At 44.6% G+C, this 26,518-nt stretch overlaps 1 protein-coding gene across 1 annotated transcript in view; it reads right to left on the bottom strand.

The window, feature by feature from the left end:
* Positions 1–26,077, bottom strand: part of LOC132401259 (protein PML-like) — a 53,638-nt gene extending 27,561 nt beyond the window's left edge. Inside the window, exons 1-3 of the mRNA XM_059983282.1 lie at positions 25,944–26,077; positions 24,927–24,981; positions 19,749–20,245 (exon numbers count right to left, since the gene is read on the bottom strand). Coding sequence (XP_059839265.1) covers positions 19,749–20,242 — 494 coding nt within the window. The 5' untranslated portion in view covers positions 20,243–20,245; positions 24,927–24,981; positions 25,944–26,077. The remainder of the gene's footprint in view (positions 1–19,748; positions 20,246–24,926; positions 24,982–25,943) is intronic.
* Between the last annotated feature and the right edge of the window lie 441 nt (positions 26,078–26,518).

Below are 26,518 nucleotides of genomic sequence, written 5' to 3'. Positions count from 1 at the left end.
GTATGATATTAGACTGGAAACCAGTGTGTGATGGAGTCACAGTGATATTAGACTGGAAACCAGTGTGCGATAGAGTCAGAGTGATATTAGACTGGAAACCAGTGTGTGATGGAGTCAGTATGATATTAGAATGGAAACCAGTGTGTGATGGAGTCAGTATGATATTAGACTGGAAACCAGTGTGTGATGGAGTCAGTGTGATATTAGACTGGAAACCAGTGTGTGATGGAGTCACAGTGATATTAGACTGGAAACCAGTCTGTGATGGAGTCAGTATGATATTAGTCTGGAAACCAGTGTGTGATGGAGTCAGTATGATATTAGACTGGAAACCAGTGTGTGATGGAGTCACAGTGATATTAGACTGGAAACCAGTGTGCGATGGAGTCACAGTGATATTAGACTGGAAACCAGTGTGCGATGGAGTCACAGTGATATTAGACTGGAAACCAGTGTGTGATGGAGTCACAGTGATATTAGACTGGAAACCAGTGTGTGATGGAGTCAGTGTGATATTAGACTGGAAACCAGTGTGTGATGGAGTCAGTATGATATTAGACTGGAAACCAGTGTGCGATGGAGTCAGTGTGATATTAGACTGGAAACCAGTGTGTGATGGAGTCAGTGTGATATTAGACTGGAAACCAGTGTGTGATGGAGTCACAGTGATATTAGACTGGAAACCAGTGTGTGATGGAGTCAGTGTGATATTAGACTGGAAACCAGTGTGCGATGGAGTCAGTGTGATATTAGAATGGAAACCAGTGTGTGATGGAGTCAGTGTGATATTAGACTGGAAACCAGTGTGTGATGGAGTCAGTATGATATTAGAATGGAAACCAGTGTGTGATGGAGTCACAGTGATATTAGACTGGAAACCAGTGTGTGATGGAGTCACAGTGATATTAGACAGGAAACCAGTGTGCGATGGAGTCAGTATGATATTAGAATGGAAACCAGTGTGTGATGGAGTCAGTGTGATATTAGACTGGAAACCAGTGTGTGATGGAGTCAGTATGATATTAGACTGGAAACCAGTGTGTGATGGAGTCAGTATGATGTTAGACTGGAAACCAGTGTGTGATGGAGTCAGAGTGATATTAGACTGGAAACCAGTGTGTGATGGAGTCACAGTGATATTAGACTGGAAACCAGTGTGTGATGGAGTCACAGTGATATTAGACTGGAAACCAGTGTGCGATGGAGTCAGTATGATATTAGACTGGAACCAGTCTGTGATGGAGTCACAGTGATATTAGACTGGAAACCAGTGTGTGATGGAGTCACAGTGATATTAGACTGGAAACCAGTGTGTGATGGAGTCACAGTGATATTAGACTGGAAACCAGTGTGTGATGGAGTCACAGTGATATTAGACTGGAAACAAGTGTGTGATGGAGTCACAGTGATATTAGACTGGAAACCAGTGTGTGATGGAGTCAGTATGATATTAGACTGGAAACCAGTGTGCGATGGAGTCAGTATGATATTAGACTGGAAACCAGTGTGTGATGGAGTCAGTATGATATTAGACTGGAAACCAGTGTGCGATAGAGTCAGTATGATATTAGACTGGAAACCAGTGTGTGATGGAGTCACAGTGATATTAGACTGGAAACCAGTGTGTGATGGAGTCACAGTGATATTAGACTGGAAAACAGTGTGTGATGGAGTCAGTATGATATTAGACTGGAAACCAGTGTGCGATAGAGTCAGTATGATATTAGACTGGAAACCAGTGTGTGATGGAGTCACAGTGATATTAGTCTGGAAACCAGTGTGCGATGGAGTCAGTATGATATTAGACTGGAAACCAGTGTGCGATGGAGTCACAGTGATATTAGACTGGAAACCAGTGTGCGATGGAGTCAGTATGATATTAGACTGGAAACCAGTGTGTGATGGAGTCACAGTGATATTAGTCTGGAAACCAGTGTGCGATGGAGTCAGTATGATATTAGACTGGAAACCAGTGTGTGATGGAGTCACAGTGATATTAGACTCGAAACCAGTGTGCGATGGTGTCAGTATGATATTAGACTGGAAACCAGTGTGCGATGGAGTCAGTATGATATTAGACTGGAAACCAGTGTGTGATGGAGTCACAGTGATATTAGTCTGGAAACCAGTGTGCGATGGAGTCAGTATGATATTAGACTGGAAACCAGTGTGTGATGGAGTCACAGTGATATTAGACTGGAAACCAGTGTGCGATGGAGTCAGTATGATATTAGTCTGGAAACCAGTGTGCGATGGAGTCAGTATGATATTAGACTGGAAACCAGTGTGTGATGGAGTCACAGTGATATTAGACTGGAAACCAGTGTGTGATGGAGTCAGTATGATATTAGACTGGAAACCAGTGTGTGATGGAGTCACAGTGATATTAGACTGGAAACCAGTGTGTGATGGAGTCACAATGATATTAGACTGGAAACCAGTGTGTGATGGAGTCAGTATGATATTAGACTGGAAACCAGTGTGCGATGGAGTCAGTATGATATTAGACTTGAAACCAGTGTGTGATGGAGTCACAGTGATATTAGACTGGAAACCAGTGTGTGATGGAGTCACAGTGATATTAGACTGGAAACCAGTGTGCGATGGAGTCACAGTGATATTAGACTGGAAACCAGTGTGTGATGGAGTCACAGTGATATTAGACTGGAAACCAGTGTGTGATGGGGTCAGTATGATATTAGACTGGAAACCAGTGTGTGATGGAGTCACAGTGATATTAGTCTGGAAACCAGTGTGCGATGGAGTCAGTATGATATTAGACTGGAAACCAGTGTGCGATGGAGTCACAGTGATATTAGACTGGAAACCAGTGTGCGATGGAGTCAGTATGATATTAGACTGGAAACCAGTGTGTGATGGAGTCACAGTGATATTAGTCTGGAAACCAGTGTGCGATGGAGTCAGTATGATATTAGACTGGAAACCAGTGTGTGATGGAGTCACAGTGATATTAGACTGGAAACCAGTGTGCGATGGTGTCAGTATGATATTAGACTGGAAACCAGTGTGCGATGGAGTCAGTATGATATTAGACTGGAAACCAGTGTGTGATGGAGTCACAGTGATATTAGTCTGGAAACCAGTGTGCGATGGAGTCAGTATGATATTAGACTGGAAACCAGTGTGTGATGGAGTCACAGTGATATTAGACTGGAAACCAGTGTGCGATGGAGTCAGTATGATATTAGTCTGGAAACCAGTGTGCGATGGAGTCAGTATGATATTAGACTGGAAACCAGTGTGTGATGGAGTCACAGTGATATTAGACTGGAAACCAGTGTGTGATGGAGTCAGTATGATATTAGACTGGAAACCAGTGTGTGATGGAGTCACAGTGATATTAGACTGGAAACCAGTGCGTGATGGAGTCACAGTGATATTAGACTGGAAACCAGTGTGTGATGGAGTCAGTATGATATTAGACTGGAAACCAGTGTGCGATGGAGTCAGTATGATATTAGACTTGAAACCAGTGTGTGATGGAGTCACAGTGATATTAGACTGGAAACCAGTGTGTGATGGAGTCACAGTGATATTAGACTGGAAACCAGTGTGCGATGGAGTCACAGTGATATTAGACTGGAAACCAGTGTGTGATGGAGTCACAGTGATATTAGACTGGAAACCAGTGTGTGATGGAGTCAGTATGATATTAGACTGGAAACCAGTGTGTGATGGAGTCACAGTGATATTAGACTGGAAACCAGTGTGTGATGGAGTCAGTATGATATTAGACTGGAAACCAGTGTGTCATGGAGTCACAGTGATATTAGACTGGAAACCAGTGTGTGATGGAGTCACAGTGATATTAGACTGGAAACCAGTGTGCGATAGAGTCAGAGTGATATTAGACTGGAAACCAGTGTGTGATGGAGTCAGTATGATATTAGAATGGAAACCAGTGTGTGATGGAGTCAGTATGATATTAGACTGGAAACCAGTGTGTGATGGAGTCAGTGTGATATTAGACTGGAAACCAGTGTGTGATGGAGTCACAGTGATATTAGACTGGAAACCAGTCTGTGATGGAGTCAGTATGATATTAGTCTGGAAACCAGTGTGTGATGGAGTCAGTATGATATTAGACTGGAAACCAGTGTGTGATGGAGTCACAGTGATATTAGACTGGAAACCAGTGTGTGATGGAGTCACAGTGATATTAGACTGGAAACCAGTGTGCGATGGAGTCACAGTGATATTAGACTGGAAACCAGTGTGTGATGGAGTCACAGTGATATTAGACTGGAAACCAGTGTGTGATGGAGTCAGTGTGATATTAGACTGGAAACCAGTGTGTGATGGAGTCAGTATGATATTAGACTGGAAACCAGTGTGCGATGGAGTCAGTGTGATATTAGACTGGAAACCAGTGTGTGATGGAGTCAGTGTGATATTAGACTGGAAACCAGTGTGCGATGGAGTCAGTGTGATATTAGAATGGAAACCAGTGTGTGATGGAGTCAGTGTGATATTAGACTGGAAACCAGTGTGTGATGGAGTCAGTGTGATATTAGACTGGAAACCAGTGTGTGATGGAGTCAGTGTGATATTAGACTGGAAACCAGTGTGTGATGGAGTCAGTATGATATTAGACTGGAAACCAGTGTGTGATGGAGTCAGTGTGATATTAGACTGGAAACCAGTGTGTGATGGAGTCAGTGTGATATTAGAATGGAAACCAGTGTGTGATGGAGTCAGTGTGATATTAGACTGGAAACCAGTGTGTGATGGAGTCAGTGTGATATTAGACTGGAAACCAGTGTGTGATGGAGTCAGTATGATATTAGAATGGAAACCAGTGTGTGATGGAGTCACAGTGATATTAGACTGGAAACCAGTGTGTGATGGAGTCACAGTGATATTAGACAGGAAACCAGTGTGCGATGGAGTCAGTATGATATTAGAATGGAAACCAGTGTGTGATGGAGTCAGTGTGATATTAGACTGGAAACCAGTGTGTGATGGAGTCAGTATGATATTAGACTGGAAACCAGTGTGTGATGGAGTCAGTATGATGTTAGACTGGAAACCAGTGTGTGATGGAGTCAGAGTGATATTAGACTGGAAACCAGTGTGTGATGGAGTCACAGTGATATTAGACTGGAAACCAGTGTGTGATGGAGTCACAGTGATATTAGACTGGAAACCAGTGTGCGATGGAGTCAGTATGATATTAGACTGGAAACCAGTCTGTGATGGAGTCACAGTGATATTAGACTGGAAACCAGTGTGTGATGGAGTCACAGTGATATTAGACTGGAAACCAGTGTGTGATGGAGTCACAGTGATATTAGACTGGAAACCAGTGTGTGATGGAGTCACAGTGATATTAGACTGGAAACAAGTGTGTGATGGAGTCACAGTGATATTAGACTGGAAACCAGTGTGTGATGGAGTCAGTATGATATTAGACTGGAAACCAGTGTGCGATGGAGTCACAGTGATATTAGACTGGAAACCAGTGTGTGATGGAGTCAGTATGATATTAGACTGGAAACCAGTGTGCGATAGAGTCAGTATGATATTAGACTGGAAACCAGTGTGCGATGGAGTAACAGTGATATTAGACTGGAAACCAGTGTGTGATGGAGTCACAGTGATATTAGACTCGAAAACAGTGTGTGATGGAGTCAGTATGATATTAGACTGGAAACCAGTGTGCGATAGAGTCAGTATGATATTAGACTGGAAACCAGTGTGTGATGGAGTCACAGTGATATTAGTCTGGAAACCAGTGTGCGATGGAGTCAGTATGATATTAGACTGGAAACCAGTGTGCGATGGAGTCACAGTGATATTAGACTGGAAACCAGTGTGCGATGGAGTCAGTATGATATTAGACTGGAAACCAGTGTGTGATGGAGTCACAGTGATATTAGTCTGGAAACCAGTGTGCGATGGAGTCAGTATGATATTAGACTGGAAACCAGTGTGTGATGGAGTCACAGTGATATTAGACTGGAAACCAGTGTGCGATGGTGTCAGTATGATATTAGACTGGAAACCAGTGTGCGATGGAGTCAGTATGATATTAGACTGGAAACCAGTGTGTGATGGAGTCACAGTGATATTAGTCTGGAAACCAGTGTGCGATGGAGTCAGTATGATATTAGACTGGAAACCAGTGTGTGATGGAGTCACAGTGATATTAGACTGGAAACCAGTGTGCGATGGAGTCAGTATGATATTAGTCTGGAAACCAGTGTGCGATGGAGTCAGTATGATATTAGACTGGAAACCAGTGTGTGATGGAGTCACAGTGATATTAGACTGGAAACCAGTGTGTGATGGAGTCAGTATGATATTAGACTGGAAACCAGTGTGTGATGGAGTCACAGTGATATTAGACTGGAAACCAGTGTGTGATGGAGTCACAGTGATATTAGACTGGAAACCAGTGTGTGATGGAGTCAGTATGATATTAGATTGGAAACCAGTGTGCGATGGAGTCAGTATGATATCAGACTTGAAACCAGTGTGTGATGGAGTCACAGTGATATTAGACTGGAAACCAGTGTGTGATGGAGTCAGTGTGATATTAGACTGGAAACCAGTGTGTGATGGAGTCAGTATGATATTAGACTGGAAACCAGTGTGTGATGGAGTCACAGTGATATTAGACTGGAAACCAGTGTGTGATGGAGTCACAGTGATATTAGACTGGAAACCAGTGTGTGATGGAGTCACAGTGATATTAGACTGGAAACCAGTGTGTGATGGAGTCAGTGTGATATTAGACTGGAAACCAGTGTGTGATGGAGTCAGTGTGATATTAGACTGGAAACCAGTGTGTGATGGAGTCAGTGTGATATTAGACTGGAAACCAGTGTGTGATGGAGTCACAGTGATATTAGACTGGAAACCAGTGTGTGATGGAGTCAGTGTGATATTAGACTGGAAACCAGTGTGCGATGGAGTCAGTGTGATATTAGAATGGAAACCAGTGTGTGATGGAGTCAGTGTGATATTAGACTGGAAACCAGTGTGTGATGGAGTCAGTGTGATATTAGACTGGAAACCAGTGTGTGATGGAGTCAGTGTGATATTAGCCTGGAAACCAGTGTGTGATGGAGTCAGTATGATATTAGACTGGAAACCAGTGTGTGATGGAGTCAGTGTGATATTAGACTGGAAACCAGTGTGTGATGGAGTCAGTGTGATATTAGAATGGAAACCAGTGTGTGATGGAGTCAGTGTGATATTAGACTGGAAACCAGTGTGTGATGGAGTCAGTGTGATATTAGACTGGAAACCAGTGTGTGATGGAGTCAGTATGATATTAGAATGGAAACCAGTGTGTGATGGAGTCACAGTGATATTAGACTGGAAACCAGTGTGTGATGGAGTCACAGTGATATTAGACTGGAAACCAGTGTGCGATGGAGTCAGTATGATATTAGAATGGAAACCAGTGTGTGATGGAGTCACAGTGATATTAGACTGGAAACCAGTGTGTGATGGAGTCAGTATGATATTAGACTGGAAACCAGTGTGTGATGGAGTCAGTATGATGTTAGACTGGAAACCAGTGTGTGATGGAGTCAGAGTGATATTAGACTGGAAACCAGTGTGTGATGGAGTCACAGTGATATTAGACTGGAAACCAGTGTGTGATGGAGTCACAGTGATATTAGACTGGAAACCAGTGTGCGATGGAGTCAGTATGATATTAGACTGGAAACCAGTCTGTGATGGAGTCACAGTGATATTAGACTGGAAACCAGTGTGTGATGGAGTCACAGTGATATTAGACTGGAAACCAGTGTGTGATGGAGTCACAGTGATATTAGACTGGAAACCAGTGTGTGATGGAGTCACAGTGATATTAGACTGGAAACCAGTGTGTGATGGAGTCAGTGTGATATTAGACTGGAAACCAGTGTGTGATGGAGTCAGTGTGATATTAGAATGGAAACCAGTGTGTGATGGAGTCACAGTGATATTAGACTGGAAACCAGTGTGTGATGGAGTCAGTATGATATTAGACTGGAAACCAGTGTGTGATGGAGTCACAGTGATATTAGACTGGAAACCAGTGTGTGATGGAGTCAGTATGATATTAGACTGGAAACCAGTGTGTGATGCAGTCACAGTGATATTAGACTGGAAACCAGTGTGTGATGGAGTCAGTGTGATATTAGACTGGAAACCAGTGTGTGATGGAGTCAGTATGATATTAGAATGGAAACCAGTGTGTGATGGAGTCAGTATGATATTAGACTGGAAACCAGTGTGTGATGGAGTCAGTGTGATATTAGTCTGGAAACCAGTGTGTGATGGAGTCACAGTGATATTAGACTGGAAACCAGTCTGTGATGGAGTCAGTATGATATTAGTCTGGAAACCAGTGTGTGATGGAGTCAGTATGATATTAGACTGGAAACCAGTGTGTGATGGAGTCACAGTGATATTAGACTGGAAACCAGTGTGCGATGGAGTCACAGTGATATTAGACTGGAAACCAGTGTGTGATGGAGTCACAGTGATATTAGACTGGAAACCAGTGTGTGATGGAGTCAGTATGATATTAGACTGGAAACCAGTGTGTGATGGAGTCACAGTGATATTAGACTGGAAACCAGTGTGTGATGGAGTCAGTATGATATTAGACTGGAAACCAGTGTGTGATGGAGTCACAGTGATATTAGACTGGAAACCAGTGTGTGATGGAGTCACAGTGATATTAGACTGGAAACCAGTGTGCGATAGAGTCAGAGTGATATTAGACTGGAAACCAGTGTGTGATGGAGTCAGTATGATATTAGAATCGAAACCAGTGTGTGATGGAGTCAGTATGATATTAGACTGGAAACCAGTGTGTGATGGAGTCAGTGTGATATTAGACTGGAAACCAGTGTGTGATGGAGTCACAGTGATATTAGACTGGAAACCAGTCTGTGATGGAGTCAGTATGATATTAGTCTGGAAACCAGTGTGTGATGGAGTCAGTATGATATTAGACTGGAAACCAGTGTGTGATGGAGTCACAGTGATATTAGACTGGAAACCAGTGTGTGATGGAGTCACAGTGATATTAGACTGGAAACCAGTGTGCGATGGAGTCACAGTGATATTAGACTGGAAACCAGTGTGTGATGGAGTCACAGTGATATTAGACTGGAAACCAGTGTGTGATGGAGTCAGTGTGATATTAGACTGGAAACCAGTGTGTGATGGAGTCAGTATGATATTAGACTGGAAACCAGTGTGCGATGGAGTCAGTGTGATATTAGACTGGAAACCAGTGTGTGATGGAGTCAGTGTGATATTAGACTGGAAACCAGTGTGCGATGGAGTCAGTGTGATATTAGAATGGAAACCAGTGTGTGATGGAGTCAGTGTGATATTAGACTGGAAACCAGTGTGTGATGGAGTCAGTGTGATATTAGACTGGAAACCAGTGTGTGATGGAGTCAGTATGATATTAGACTGGAAACCAGTGTGTGATGGAGTCAGTGTGATATTAGACTGGAAACCAGTGTGTGATGGAGTCAGTGTGATATTAGAATGGAAACCAGTGTGTGATGGAGTCAGTGTGATATTAGACTGGAAACCAGTGTGTGATGGAGTCAGTGTGATATTAGACTGGAAACCAGTGTGTGATGGAGTCAGTATGATATTAGAATGGAAACCAGTGTGTGATGGAGTCACAGTGATATTAGACTGGAAACCAGTGTGTGATGGAGTCACAGTGATATTAGACTGGAAACCAGTGTGCGATGGAGTCAGTATGATATTAGAATGGAAACCAGTGTGTGATGGAGTCACAGTGATATTAGACTGGAAACCAGTGTGTGATGGAGACAGTATGATATTAGTCTGGAAACCAGTGTGTGATGGAGTCAGTATGATATTAGACTGGAAACCAGTGTGTGATGGAGTCACAGTGATATTAGACTGGAAACCAGTGTGTGATGGAGTCACAGTGATATTAGACTGGAAACCAGTGTGCGATGGAGTCACAGTGATATTAGACTGGAAACCAGTGTGTGATGGAGTCACAGTGATATTAGACTGGAAACCAGTGTGTGATGGAGTCAGTGTGATATTAGACTGGAAACCAGTGTGTGATGGAGTCAGTATGATATTAGACTGGAAACCAGTGTGCGATGGAGTCAGTGTGATATTAGACTGGAAACCAGTGTGTGATGGAGTCAGTGTGATATTAGACTGGAAACCAGTGTGCGATGGAGTCAGTGTGATATTAGAATGGAAACCAGTGTGTGATGGAGTCAGTGTGATATTAGACTGGAAACCAGTGTGTGATGGAGTCAGTGTGATATTAGACTGGAAACCAGTGTGTGATGGAGTCAGTGTGATATTAGACTGGAAACCAGTGTGTGATGGAGTCAGTATGATATTAGACTGGAAACCAGTGTGTGATGGAGTCAGTGTGATATTAGACTGGAAACCAGTGTGTGATGGAGTCAGTGTGATATTAGAATGGAAACCAGTGTGTGATGGAGTCAGTGTGATATTAGACTGGAAACCAGTGTGTGATGGAGTCAGTGTGATATTAGACTGGAAACCAGTGTGTGATGGAGTCAGTATGATATTAGAATGGAAACCAGTGTGTGATGGAGTCACAGTGATATTAGACTGGAAACCAGTGTGTGATGGAGTCACAGTGATATTAGACAGGAAACCAGTGTGCGATGGAGTCAGTATGATATTAGAATGGAAACCAGTGTGTGATGGAGTCAGTGTGATATTAGACTGGAAACCAGTGTGTGATGGAGTCAGTATGATATTAGACTGGAAACCAGTGTGTGATGGAGTCAGTATGATGTTAGACTGGAAACCAGTGTGTGATGGAGTCAGAGTGATATTAGACTGGAAACCAGTGTGTGATGGAGTCACAGTGATATTAGACTGGAAACCAGTGTGTGATGGAGTCACAGTGATATTAGACTGGAAACCAGTGTGCGATGGAGTCAGTATGATATTAGACTGGAAACCAGTCTGTGATGGAGTCACAGTGTTATTAGACTGGAAACCAGTGTGTGATGGAGTCACAGTGATATTAGACTGGAAACCAGTGTGTGATGGAGTCACAGTGATATTAGACTGGAAACCAGTGTGTGATGGAGTCACAGTGATATTAGACTGGAAACAAGTGTGTGATGGAGTCACAGTGATATTAGACTGGAAACCAGTGTGTGATGGAGTCAGTATGATATTAGACTGGAAACCAGTGTGCGATGGAGTCAGTATGATATTAGACTGGAAACCAGTGTGTGATGGAGTCAGTATGATATTAGACTGGAAACCAGTGTGCGATAGAGTCAGTATGATATTAGACTGGAAACCAGTGTGTGATGGAGTCACAGTGATATTAGACTGGAAACCAGTGTGTGATGGAGTCACAGTGATATTAGACTCGAAAACAGTGTGTGATGGAGTCAGTATGATATTAGACTGGAAACCAGTGTGCGATAGAGTCAGTATGATATTAGACTGGAAACCAGTGTGTGATGGAGTCACAGTGATATTAGTCTGGAAACCAGTGTGCGATGGAGTCAGTATGATATTAGACTGGAAACCAGTGTGCGATGGAGTCACAGTGATATTAGACTGGAAACCAGTGTGCGATGGAGTCAGTATGATATTAGACTGGAAACCAGTGTGTGATGGAGTCACAGTGATATTAGTCTGGAAACCAGTGTGCGATGGAGTCAGTATGATATTAGACTGGAAACCAGTGTGTGATGGAGTCACAGTGATATTAGACTGGAAACCAGTGTGCGATGGTGTCAGTATGATATTAGACTGGAAACCAGTGTGCGATGGAGTCAGTATGATATTAGACTGGAAACCAGTGTGTGATGGAGTCACAGTGATATTAGTCTGGAAACCAGTGTGCGATGGAGTCAGTATGATATTAGACTGGAAACCAGTGTGTGATGGAGTCACAGTGATATTAGACTGGAAACCAGTGTGCGATGGAGTCAGTATGATATTAGTCTGGAAACCAGTGTGCGATGGAGTCAGTATGATATTAGACTGGAAACCAGTGTGTGATGGAGTCACAGTGATATTAGACTGGAAACCAGTGTGTGATGGAGTCAGTATGATATTAGACTGGAAACCAGTGTGTGATGGAGTCACAGTGATATTAGACTGGAAACCAGTGTGTGATGGAGTCACAGTGATATTAGACTGGAAACCAGTGTGTGATGGAGTCAGTATGATATTAGATTGGAAACCAGTGTGCGATGGAGTCAGTATGATATTAGACTTGAAACCAGTGTGTGATGGAGTCACAGTGATATTAGACTGGAAACCAGTGTGTGATGGAGTCAGTGTGATATTAGACTGGAAACCAGTGTGTGATGGAGTCAGTATGATATTAGACTGGAAACCAGTGTGTGATGGAGTCACAGTGATATTAGACTGGAAACCAGTGTGTGATGGAGTCACAGTGATATTAGACTGGAAACCAGTGTGTGATGGAGTCACAGTGATATTAGACTGGAAACCAGTGTGTGATGGAGTCAGTGTGATATTAGACTGGAAACCAGTGTGTGATGGAGTCAGTGTGGTATTAGACTGGAAACCAGTGTGTGATGGAGTCAGTGTGATATTAGACTGGAAACCAGTGTGTGATGGAGTCACAGTGATATTAGACTGGAAACCAGTGTGTGATGGAGTCAGTGTGATATTAGACTGGAAACCAGTGTGCGATGGAGTCAGTGTGATATTAGAATGGAAACCAGTGTGTGATGGAGTCAGTGTGATATTAGACTGGAAACCAGTGTGTGATGGAGTCAGTGTGATATTAGACTGGAAACCAGTGTGTGATGGAGTCAGTGTGATATTAGACTGGAAACCAGTGTGTGATGGAGTCAGTATGATATTAGACTGGAAACCAGTGTGTGATGGAGTCAGTGTGATATTAGACTGGAAACCAGTGTGTGATGGAGTCAGTGTGATATTAGAATGGAAACCAGTGTGTGATGGAGTCAGTGTGATATTAGACTGGAAACCAGTGTGTGATGGAGTCAGTGTGATATTAGACTGGAAACCAGTGTGTGATGGAGTCAGTATGATATTAGAATGGAAACCAGTGTGTGATGGAGTCACAGTGATATTAGACTGGAAACCAGTGTGTGATGGAGTCACAGTGATATTAGACTGGAAACCAGTGTGCGATGGAGTCAGTATGATATTAGAATGGAAACCAGTGTGTGATGGAGTCACAGTGATATTAGACTGGAAACCAGTGTGTGATGGAGTCAGTATGATATTAGACTGGAAACCAGTGTGTGATGGAGTCAGTATGATGTTAGACTGGAAACCAGTGTGTGATGGAGTCAGAGTGATATTAGACTGGAAACCAGTGTGTGATGGAGTCACAGTGATATTAGACTGGAAACCAGTTTGTGATGGAGTCACAGTGATATTAGACTGGAAACCAGTGTGCGATGGAGTCAGTATGATATTAGACTGGAAACCAGTCTGTGATGGAGTCACAGTGATATTAGACTGGAAACCAGTGTGTGATGGAGTCACAGTGATATTAGACTGGAAACCAGTGTGTGATGGAGTCACAGTGATATTAGACTGGAAACCAGTGTGTGATGGAGTCACAGTGATATTAGACTGGAAACCAGTGTGTGATGGAGTCAGTGTGATATTAGACTGGAAACCAGTGTGTGATGGAGTCAGTGTGATATTAGAATGGAAACCAGTGTGTGATGGAGTCACAGTGATATTAGACTGGAAACCAGTGTGTGATGGAGTCAGTATGATATTAGACTGGAAACCAGTGTGTGATGGAGTCACAGTGATATTAGACTGGAAACCAGTGTGTGATGGAGTCAGTATGATATTAGACTGGAAACCAGTGTGTGATGGAGTCACAGTGATATTAGACTGGAAACCAGTGTGTGATGGAGTCAGTGTGATATTAGACTGGAAACCAGTGTGTGATGGAGTCAGTATGATATTAGAATGGAAACCAGTGTGTGATGGAGTCAGTATGATATTAGACTGGAAACCAGTGTGTGATGGAGTCAGTGTGATATTAGACTGGAAACCAGTGTGTGATGGAGTCACAGTGATATTAGACTGGAAACCAGTCTGTGATGGAGTCAGTATGATATTAGTCTGGAAACCAGTGTGTGATGGAGTCACAGTGATATTAGACTGGAAACCAGTGTGCGATGGAGTCACAGTGATATTAGACTGGAAACCAGTGTGTGATGGAGTCACAATGATATTAGACTGGAAACCAGTGTGTGATGGAGTCAGTATGATATTAGACTGGAAACCAGTGTGTGATGGAGTCACAGTGATATTAGACTGGAAACCAGTGTGTGATGGAGTCAGTATGATATTAGACTGGAAACCAGTGTGTGATGGAGTCACAGTGATATTAGACTGGAAACCAGTGTGTGATGGAGTCACAGTGATATTAGACTGGAAACCAGTGTGCGATAGAGTCAGAGTGATATTAGACTGGAAACCAGTGTGTGATGGAGTCAGTATGATATTAGAATCGAAACCAGTGTGTGATGGAGTCAGTATGATATTAGACTGGAAACCAGTGTGTGATGGAGTCAGTGTGATATTAGACTGGAAACCAGTGTGTGATGGAGTCACAGTGATATTAGACTGGAAACCAGTCTGTGATGGAGTCAGTATGATATTAGTCTGGAAACCAGTGTGTGATGGAGTCAGTATGATATTAGACTGGAAACCAGTGTGTGATGGAGTCACAGTGATATTAGACTGGAAACCAGTGTGTGATGGAGTCACAGTGATATTAGACTGGAAACCAGTGTGCGATGGAGTCACAGTGATATTAGACTGGAAACCAGTGTGTGATGGAGTCACAGTGATATTAGACTGGAAACCAGTGTGTGATGGAGTCAGTGTGATATTAGACTGGAAACCAGTGTGTGATGGAGTCAGTATGATATTAGACTGGAAACCAGTGTGCGATGGAGTCAGTGTGATATTAGACTGGAAACCAGTGTGTGATGGAGTCAGTGTGATATTAGACTGGAAACCAGTGTGCGATGGAGTCAGTGTGATATTAGAATGGAAACCAGTGTGTGATGGAGTCAGTGTGATATTAGACTGGAAACCAGTGTGTGATGGAGTCAGTGTGATATTAGACTGGAAACCAGTGTGTGATGGAGTCAGTGTGATATTAGACTGGAAACCAGTGTGTGATGGAGTCAGTATGATATTAGACTGGAAACCAGTGTGTGATGGAGTCAGTGTGATATTAGACTGGAAACCAGTGTGTGATGGAGTCAGTGTGATATTAGAATGGAAACCAGTGTGTGATGGAGTCAGTGTGATATTAGACTGGAAACCAGTGTGTGATGGAGTCAGTGTGATATTAGACTGGAAACCAGTGTGTGATGGAGTCAGTATGATATTAGAATGGAAACCAGTGTGTGATGGAGTCACAGTGATATTAGACTGGAAACCAGTGTGTGATGGAGTCACAGTGATATTAGACTGGAAACCAGTGTGCGATGGAGTCAGTATGATATTAGAATGGAAACCAGTGTGTGATGGAGTCACAGTGATATTAGACTGGAAACCAGTGTGTGATGGAGTCAGTATGATATTAGACTGGAAACCAGTGTGTGATGGAGTCAGTATGATGTTAGACTGGAAACCAGTGTGTGATGGAGTCAGAGTGATATTAGACTGGAAACCAGTGTGTGATGGAGTCACAGTGATATTAGACTGGAAACCAGTGTGTGATGGAGTCACAGTGATATTAGACTGGAAACCAGTGTGCGATGGAGTCAGTATGATATTAGACTGGAAACCAGTCTGTGATGGAGTCACAGTGATATTAGACTGGAAACCAGTGTGTGATGGAGTCACAGTGATATTAGACTGGAAACCAGTGTGTGATGGAGTCACAGTGATATTAGACTGGAAACCAGTGTGTGATGGAGTCACAGTGATATTAGACTGGAAACCAGTGTGTGATGGAGTCACAGTGATATTAGACTGGAAACCAGTGTGCGATGGAGTCAGTATGATATTAGACTGGAAACCAGTGTGTGATGGAGTCAGTATGATATTAGACTGGAAACCAGTGTGCGATAGAGTCAGTATGATATTAGACTGGAAACCAGTGTGTGATGGAGTCACAGTGATATTAGACTGGAAACCAGTGTGTGATGGAGTCACAGTGATATTAGACTGGAAACCAGTGTGTGATGGAGTCAGTATGATATTAGACTGGAAACCAGTGTGCGATAGAGTCAGTATGATATTAGACTGGAAACCAGTGTGTGATGGAGTCACAGTGATATTAGTCTGGAAACCAGTGTGCGATGGAGTCAGTATGATATTAGACTGGAAACCAGTGTGCGATGGAGTCACAGTGATATTAGACTGGAAACCAGTGTGCGATGGAGTCAGTATGATATTAGACTGGAAACCAGTGTGTGATGGAGTCACAGTGATATTAGTCTGGAAACCAGTGTGCGATGGAGTCAGTATGATATTAGACTGGAAACCAGTGTGTGATGGAGTCACAGTGATATTAGACTGGAAACCAGTGTGCGATGGTGTCAGTATGATATTAGACTGGAAACCAGTGTGCGATGGAGTCAGTATGATATTAGACTGGAAACCAGTGTGTGATGGAGTCACAGTGATATTAGTCTGGAAACCAGTGTGCGATGGAGTCAGTATGATATTAGACTGGAAACCAGTGTGTGATGGAGTCACAGTGATATTAGACTGGAAACCAGTGTGCGATGGAGTCAGTATGATATTAGTCTGGAAACCAGTGTGCGATGGAGTCAGTATGATATTAGACTGGAAACCAGTGTGTGATGGAGTCACAGTGATATTAGACTGGAAACCAGTGTGTGATGGAGTCAGTATGATATTAGACTGGAAACCAGTGTGTGATGGAGTCACAGTGATATTAGACTGGAAACCAGTGTGTGATGGAGTCACAGTGATATTAGACTGGAAACCAGTGTGTGATGGAGTCAGTATGATATTAGACTGGAAACCAGTGTGCGATGGAGTCAGTATGATATTAGACTTGAAACCAGTGTGTGATGGAGTCACAGTGATATTAGACTGGAAACCAGTGTGTGATGGAGTCAGTGTGATATTAGACTGGAAACCAGTGTGTGATGGAGTCAGTATGATATTAGACTGGAAACCAGTGTGTGATGGAGTCACAGTGATATTAGACTGGAAACCAGTGTGTGATGGAGTCACAGTGATATTAGACTGGAAACCAGTGTGTGATGGAGTCACAGTGATATTAGACTGGAAACCAGTGTGTGATGGAGTCAGTGTGATATTAGACTGGAAACCAGTGTGTGATGGAGTCACAGTGATATTAGACTGGAAACCAGTGTGTGATGGAGTCAGTGTGATATTAGACTGGAAACCAGTGTGTGATGGAGTCAGTATGATATTAGACTGGAAACCAGTGTTTGATGGAGTCACAGTGATATTAGACTGGAAACCAGTGTGTGATGGAGTCACAGTGATATTAGACTGGAAACCAGTGTGTGACGGAGTCAGTATGATATTAGACTGGAAACCAGTGTGTGATGGAGTCAGTGTGATATTAGACTGGAAACCAGTGTGTGATGGAGTCAGTATGATATTAGTCTGGAAACCAGTGTGTGATGGAGTCAGTATGATATTAGTCTGGAAACCAGTGTGCGATGGAGTCAGTATGATATTAGTCTGGAAACCAGTGTGCGATGGAGTCACAGTGATATTAGACTGGAAACCAGTGTGTGATGGAGTCACAGTGATATTAGACTGGAAAACAGTGTGTGATGGAGTCACAGTGATATTAGACTGGAAACCAGTGTGTGATGGAGTCAGTATGATATTAGACTGGAAACCAGTGTGCGATGGAGTCACAGTGATATTAGACTGGAAACCAGTGTGTGATGGAGTCACAGTGATATTAGACTGGAAAACAGTGTGTGATGGAGTCAGTGTGATATTAGACTGGAAAACAGTGTGTGATGGAGTCACAGTGATATTAGACTGGAAACCAGTCTGTGATGGAGTCAGTATGATATTAGACTGGAAACCAGTGTGTGATGGAGTCACAGTGATATTAGACTGGAAACCAGTGTGTGATGGAGTCAGTATGATATTAGTCTGGAAACCAGTGTGTGATGGAGTCAGTATATTAGATTGGAAACCAGTGTGTGATGGAGTCAGTGTGATATTAGACTGGAAACCAGTGTGTGATGGAGTCAGTGTGATATTAGACTGGAAACCAGTCTGTGATGGAGTCAGTATGATATTAGTCTGGAAACCAGTGTGTGATGGAGTCAGTGTGATATTAGACTGGAAACCAGTCTGTGATGGAGTCAGTATGATATTAGTCTGGAAACCAGTGTGTGATGGAGTCAGTGTGATATTAGACTGGAAACCAGTGTGTGATGGAGTCACAGTGATATTAGACTGGAAACCAGTGTGTGATGGAGTCAGTGTGATATTAGACTGGAAACCAGTGTGTGATGGAGTCACAGTGATATTAGACTGGAAACCAGTGTGTGATGGAGTCAGTGTGATATTAGACTGGAAACCAGTGTGTGATGGAGTCAGTATATTAGATTGGAAACCAGTGTGTGATGGAGTCACAGTGATATTAGACTGGAAACCAGTGTGTGATGGAGTCAGTGTGATATTAGACTGGAAACCAGTGTGTGATGGAGTCACAGTGATATTAGACTGGAAACCAGTGTGTGATGGAGTCAGTGTGATATTAGACTGGAAACCAGTGTGTGATGGAGTCAGTGTGATATTAGACTGGAAACCAGTGTGTGATGGAGTCAGTGTGATATTAGACTGGAAACCAGTCTGTGATGGAGTCACAGTGATAGGAAGCATACGCTCATAAATAGACCTTTGGTCAAAAACATTTGAACTGCCTCATCCCAACAATCTGCACCAGTTCCACAGCTCTTCAAACCCCTACTATCCACGGACCTATCTAAACTTCTCTTAAATGTTGAAATCAAGCTTGCATGTGCCACTTGGGTTGCTAGCTTGTTCCACACTTTTATGTCCCTTTGAGCACAGAAGCTTCCTCTTTCACTCTTCACCTCTAACTGTAGTCCCACCCAACTTCAGAGGGAAAAGCCTGCTTGCATTGATCCTTACTAAATGCCTCAATTTTGTATAACTCTATCAAATCTCCTCCCACTCTATCAATGCCTCTTATCATCTTGTACACCTCTATCAAGTCCCCTTTCACCCTCCTCCTCTCTAAAGCAGAAAGCCCCAGCTCACTCAACCTATGCTCATAAGGCATGCTCTGTAGTCAGGGCATCATCCTGGTAAATTTCCTTTGCACCCTCTGCTAACCTTTCGCATCCTTCCTATAATGAGGCGACTAGAACTGAACACACTACTGCAGCTGCTTATAAAGCTGCAACATTACTTTGTGGCTTATGAACTGAATCCTCCATCAAATGAAGGCCAACACACCAGCCACCTTTTTAAACATCCTATCAACTTACCTGGCAACTTTGAGGGTGATCTATGGTCATATCTGTCTGGAGGTCACTCTAATAAATCCTCACTACCAGCCCCTCGGTTTGTCTGAACCTCATTCCCCCTGTGGACCACAGTGTTTTCTCGTCTTTATCTACCCGATTTTGCAAACTACAAATGTTTGAAATGAAATGGCGAGCAAAAAGGAGCAAGCCTAATTTTAAAAAACCAAGCCCAACCTGCAGGGCAAACCTTACTTAATCTGCTGATCTTCATGGATACTGCAGGGGAGTTCCTTAGATCTTCTCAGAATCTTCAAGAATTCATCTGAGTTCAGCTTTCTCAGGGTTCCCAAGGTCTGCACGTGCTTTGTGTGATCAGCCATAAGCACCTGATGGACCGCCAGGCACTTACTGCACAGCAGCTTGTCACACTCCGGGCACATATACTCTGCCAACGTGACCCCCTCGCATGAGGCACAGTGCAGCTCCCCACTGCCCATAATCTGCTGCTGCTTCCTCATGCTGTTCTGTAAGTTTGACACCAGTATATTGTCCCGCAGGGAGGAGACACTTGAATGAGTCACCATTTCACAGATGGGACACTTGACATCATCCTGCTGGCATTCACGCTCCAGGCAGCCTGCGCAGAAGGTATGAAGACACTGCAGGAGCTTCGGACTTGTTGTTGGCCTACTGCAGAGATAGCACTGAAAAATCTCCTCAAAGCTAGTCACCAGCTCTTTCGCCATGACCTGCAACAAGGAAACACCCAATAAAACATTGATATTATACAATGGGGAACACAGAACATTACAAAGAGGACAGGCCTTTTGACCTACAATCCTGTGTCAATCTTTTAATCTGCACTACGATCAATTTAACACACCCCTCCTACACAGCCCTTTATTTTTCTGTCATCGGTATGCCGATCTGGGAGATTCTTAAATGTCCCTAGTGTATCTGCCTTGCCCACCACTCCTTGAACACTCTCTGTGCAAGAAAGTTTAGCTCTGTCATCCCGCTATACTTTTCTCCAATCACCTTAAAATTATGCCCCTTGTAATAGCCATTTCCAGCCTGCGAACAAGACTGTCCACACTATCTAATTGTCTCATCAAATTGTAGACTCCTTCTCTCCAAAGAAGAAAACCCTAGCTTGCTCAATCTATCTTGATAAGACATGCTGTTTAATCCAGGCAGCATCCTGGTAAATCTCCTCTGCACCCTCTCTGAAGCTCCCACATCCTCAGGTGACCAGACTGAACACAATATTACAACTGTAATCTAACGTTATAGAGCTGTAACATTACCTCGTGGTTCTTGAACTCAAAGTGAAATGCAAGAAACTGTAAATACCGAAAGTGTGAATGTGGGAAATAGCCAGCATCCACGCAGAGAAATACAGAGTCATCATTTTAGGTTAGAGTAAGTAGACAAAGACAGGGAATTTCTGTTAGAGAGAGGTGGTGATCCTGAAGCAAATTTGTAGTGAACTCAACATTGATCAAAAATCTTTAAATATAGAATAAAGAAAAGATGACAAAAAGTGTCTCATTTACATTTCACATTTTTCCTAATTCTGATGAAGGGTTTCATCCTTAAACGTCAACGTTTTCTGTTCACTGCCTAACCTGCTGAGTCTTTCCAGCATTTTCTATTCTGGCCATTTTCAACACTTGGTGACATGTAAGTGGCAGGTGAACACCAGCATAGCAGCTACAGCTTCTAGTTTGTCTGTTCAGCAATGGCGGCTGTCCAAGCTGTGGTCAGTGCGGCCAATAGTGAGAAAAATCAGAGCCCTGCATTTGTCACTGGGTAAAGCTTGGGATCCATAACTATTGAAGTGGTAACAGGAAACAGTGTTTCTGATAAAGCAGGATCGATGTACCTTCATGGGCTGTGAAGGCTGGGTTACAATCCTGACTTCGTTCCCCAAGGTTAGCTGCACTTCCCAGCGTGGCCCATAGATGGCTCTGGACCCAAAGCAATGGAATCGAGGGCTGGCAAAAATATTTGGGATTAACTCAGACAACTGGAGACAGGCAGTAAACAAACAAGATCAGACATGGCCTCTTTTCTCCCTCTGGGCCACGCTCTCCCCCACAGCACTGACATCAACTTCTCAGGAGATCTTCCCACGAGGGTTTCCAGTCTTACAAACCCTTCCCTCTTCTGTTCAAGACCCAATAGTATTTCATTGATTTGGCCTGTTCCTGTCCATAGAACAGAGCAGGGCGTTCGGCCCACGACACTCTGTTGATCTGTCTTGTAACTTATCATAAGATCGATCTAGCAACACACACAAAATGCTGGTGGAACACAGCAGACCAGGCAGCATCTATAGGGAGAAGCGCTGTCGAGGTTTCGGGCTGAGACCCTTCGTCAGGACTGACTGAAAGGAAAGATACTACGAGATTTGAAAGTAGTGGGGGAGGGGGAAATGCGAAATGATAGGAGAAGACCGGAGGGGGTGGGATGAAGCTAAGAGCTGGAAAGGTGATTGGCAAAAGTGATACAGAACTGGAGAAGGGAAAGGATCATGGACGGGAGGCCTCAGGAGAAAGGGGGAGGGGAGCACCAGAGGGAGATGGAGAACAGGCAAAGTGATGGGCAGAGAGAGAGATAAATAAACAACTAAGTATGTCAGGGATGGGGTAAGGAGGGGAAGAGGGGCATTAATGGAAGTTAGAGAAGTCAATGTTCATGCCATCAGGTTGGAGGCTACCCAGCTGGTATATAAGGGGTTGTTCTTCCAACCTGAGTGTGGCTTCATCTTGACAGTAGAGGAGGCCATGGATAGACATATCAGAATGGGAATGGGACGTGGAATTAAAATGTGTGGCCACTGGGAGATCCTGCTTTCTCTGGCGGACCGAGCGTAGGTGTTCAGCGAAACAGTCTCCCATTCTGCGTTGGGTCTCACCAATATATAAAAGGCCACACCTGGAGCACCGGACGCAGTATACCACACCAGCCGACTCACAGGTGAAGTGTCACCTCTCCTGGAAGGACTGTCTGGGGCCCTGAATGGTGGTGAGGGAGGAAGTGTAAGGGGAGGAGTAGCACTTGTTTCGCTTACAAGGATAAGTGCCAGGAGGGAGATTGGTGAGAAGGGATGTGGGGGGGGGGAACAAATGGACAAGGGAGTCGCGTAGGGAGCGATCCCTGTGAAAAGCAGAAGGGGGGATCCCGTTGGAGGTGGAATAAGTTACGGAGAATTATACGTTGGACCTGGAGGCTGGTGGGGTGGTAGGTGAGAACAAGGGGAACCCTATCCCGAGTGGGATGGCGGGCGGATGGGGTGAGGGCAGATGTGTGGGAAATGAGAGAGTTGCGTTTGAGAGCAGAGTTGATGGTGGACGAAGGGAAGTATCCTTTGTTTAAAAAGGAAGATATTGCCTTCGTCCTGGAATGAAAAGCCTCATCCTGCGAGCAGATGCGGTGGAGACGGAGGAATTGTGAGGAGGAGATGGCATTTTTGCAAGAGACAGGGTAGGAAGAGGAATAGTCCAGGTAGCTGTGAGAGTATGTAGGCTTATAGTAGATATCAGTAGATAGGCCTTCTCCAGAGATGGAGACAGAAAGATCTAGAAAGGGGAGGGAGGTGTCGGAAATGGACCAGGTAAATTTGAGGGCAGGCTGAAAGTTGGAGGCAAAGTTAATGAAGTCAACGAGCTCAGCATGCGTGCAGGAGGCAGCGCCAACGCAGTTGTCGATGTAGCAAAGGAAAAGAGGGGGCCAGATACCCGTATAGACTTGGAACATGGACTGTTCCAGTTCCACAAAGCCAACAAAAAGGCAGGCATAACCGGGACCCATGCGGGTTCCCATGGCTACATCTTTGGTTTTGAGGAAGTGGGAGGAGCCAAAGGAGAAATTATTGAGAGTAAGAACTAATTCCGCTGGATGGAGGAGAGTGGTGGTAAAGGGGAATTTTGGATTCCAGACCTAACCAATTCCCTTCGTGGGTCCCAGTTGGACAGGAACAGGCCAAATCAATGAAATACTATTGGTTCTTGAACAAAAGAGGGAAGGGTTTGTAAGACTGGAAGCCCTCGTGGGAAGATCTCCTGAGAACTTGATGTCAGTGCTGTGGGGGAGAGCGTGGCCCAGAGGGAGAAAAGAGGCCATGTCTGATCGTTTGTTTACTGCCTGTCTCCAGTTGTCTGACTTAATCCCAAATATTTTTGCCAGCCCTCGATTCCATTGCTTTGGGTCCAGAGCCATCTATGGGCCACGCTGGGAAGTGCAGCTAACCTTGGGGAACGAAGTCAGGATTGTAACTCAGCCTTCACAGCCCATGAAGGTACATCGATCCTGCTTTATCAGAAACACTGTTTCCTGTTACCACTTCAATAGTTATGGATCCCAAGCTTTACCCAGTGACAAATGCAGGGCTCTGATTTTTCTCACTATTGGCCGCACTGACCACGGCTTGGACAGCCGCCATTGCTGAACAGACAAACTAGAAGCTGTAGCTGCTATGCTGGTGTTCACCTGTCACTTACATGTCACCAAGTGTTGAAAATGGCCAGAATAGAAAATGCTGGAGAGACTCAGCAGGTTAGGCAATCACCTTTCCAGCTCTTAGCTTCATCCCACCCCTTCTGGTCTTCTCTTATCATTTCACATTTCCCTCTCAAATTTCCCTACTTTCAAATCTCTTAGTATCTTTCTTTTCAGTTAGTCCTGATGAAGGGTCTCGGCCTGAAACGTCGACAGCGCTTCTGCCTCTTGATGCTGCCTGGCCTGCTGTGTTCCACCAGCATTTTGTGAGTGTTGCTTGAATTTCCAGCATCTGCAGATTTCCTCGTGTTTGCTTTGTAAGATTGATCTAACCTTCCCTCCCACATAGCGCTCCATTTATCCAGCACCCACGTTTTTTACAATGCCCTAATATACCTGCCCCCACCAGCACCCCGACATTCAACACTCCACCTCTGACATCCCCAGTACTTTCCTTCAATCACCGCAAAACCACGCCCCTGGTATTAGCCATATATTAACCTTTTCCTTCTAACCTCTTCTGTACTCCCTTTTCTCTCATTATGCCTTTCCCCATATCTGATCATATCTGCCGCGTCAACATTTCTGTGGTCCCAACATGCTCATCTCCACCATAGTTGCCTATCCAATCTCTTAGCATCTTCATCCACGCCAGTTTGGTCCGAGAACCCTTTACTTCCTTGAACCAGTCTCCCTGTGCGTGAACGTGATCTCACAGAGAATAACTTGGACTAAATCCGTGTCAAGGTCCAAGCCCCTATGTCTCTCTGTGTGGGTTTACGTGGAGCAGTTTAACGTCCAGTCCGAGCTTATTATTATCGCTGCTTTGTTCAACTTCTCTTCCATCACACCGAGGACTGTTTCCTGCCCTCAAACACATTTGCTACCAATTTCCACCCCATTCTTCAGGTACTTGCCGGGTGTTACCTGGGTTACGTGCCGGAGTTAAAGCAGGAGATGGTGCAAATCCCAGCAGCACGATCTGTGGAGCGAGGAGGGTTAACGAACGTTAATGAAAGCGAGAGGTAGGTAACAAGCCGTCACAACGGAAACTAAATATGTGTAAAGGGGTTTTCTTCTTTTTCTTTGTTACTGCATACGTTACTCAAAATGGCTTCTTTGTTTTGTTAAAAGTAGGAACGTTTCTTTGTTGCGAGAGAGTGCTGGAAGCTTGTTTGGGTTAAAATTTACTGATAACGAGAATTGTATTCTTTTGTAAACCAAATGGGGATTAATGTTGTTCCTTCTTCCGAGTCTGTAAGCGATTGTTGGCGAGCTTTTGGGGAGGTCGGTGCGAGGGGGTGAGAGAGAGAGAGAGGGCGCGACGCTGTCAGCTGTGCGAGGAACGGACCCCAAGCGGGGGCATCGAATGGGGGCCACAAGACTAAGGTAATTCAGCTCAACGGTCGTGCACAAGGTGGTTTGGACTTTGACAAGTTTGGCGCCTTTTCTTTATTTTCTTTTCCTTCATGTATACTGTATCGTTATTAATTACTTAGTTATAGTAATCATTATAAACTGTAATCATTTAATCGCATATGGTGTACTGTCTGGTTTTGGGCGAGGCGGGGACATCACACAGCATCCACACCAGCTGATTACCCAGTTTGGCGGGGCCGAAGGCCGCTCCCCCTGGACGGGAAGGAGCTGAGTGACCCAGGGGGTTACAAATGTTTAAATGGAGGGGCAGGGTGGGGAGGGCAGAACGCTGTCAGTGTGGTCAGGAGAACACTCAGCAGGTCAGTTCCGCCGTCGGAGGGGCCCGCCACAGAAAACCTGCTCACTCTGCAATAGTTCCCAGACTCTCGACCCTTTGCTCCCGGTCCGGCCGAGCTGCCAGACAACTAGGGTGGGCCAGTAGGCCGTTAGGGGGTTGGGGCTGGAGGGCGACGGGCAACGCGGTAACGGGACTGGGTGTCAGGTCTCTCGTCTGCTGTTACTCACCGTACGATCAACCATCAACCCAACCCCTCTGCTTCTCCTTCAACTTTCGCCGCTCCCGGAATCGAAACTGAAAGTTGGGAGGGGCGGGGTTGGCGAGCGGGACTGCCCCGCTGATCGACGCCTCTAGGAGGTGCCCTCATTCCCTCCCCCCCCCCCTCATCTCCCCCGGGCCGCCCTATCGGGGGAGCAGCACGGGAAGAGGGAGTTTTGCTTTCAAACAACCTGCTGCAGGAACTCTGCGGCTGGAGCAGCGTATGTGGAGTGAAGCGATTGGAGACCCCTTTCCCAACTCCCGGCCCCCTAGCTCCCATCCTTGCCCCCCCCCCATGGTACAGTTTACCCTCTCAGCTCACCAATCTCCCTAGACCCCTTGTCTCAGCACTCCCTCCTCCTCTATATCCACCTCACATCTCGTTCTTGATACTGTGTTTTAACTCGAAATGTCAACCACCTTACACCCCCCCCCCCCCCACCCCAGGCAATCCGTGTGTTTATGCAGATCCTAACATTTGCAAACTCCAGTATCCCACGCATCAGGTCAGCGCTGGAAAGCACGACAGTCACCGGCTTAGAAA

The sequence above is a fragment of the Hypanus sabinus genome, chromosome 10 (genome assembly GCF_030144855.1).
Source record: "Hypanus sabinus isolate sHypSab1 chromosome 10, sHypSab1.hap1, whole genome shotgun sequence".
NCBI lineage: Eukaryota > Metazoa > Chordata > Chondrichthyes > Myliobatiformes > Dasyatidae > Hypanus > Hypanus sabinus.
This window is presented reverse-complemented; position numbering and strand designations above follow the sequence as displayed.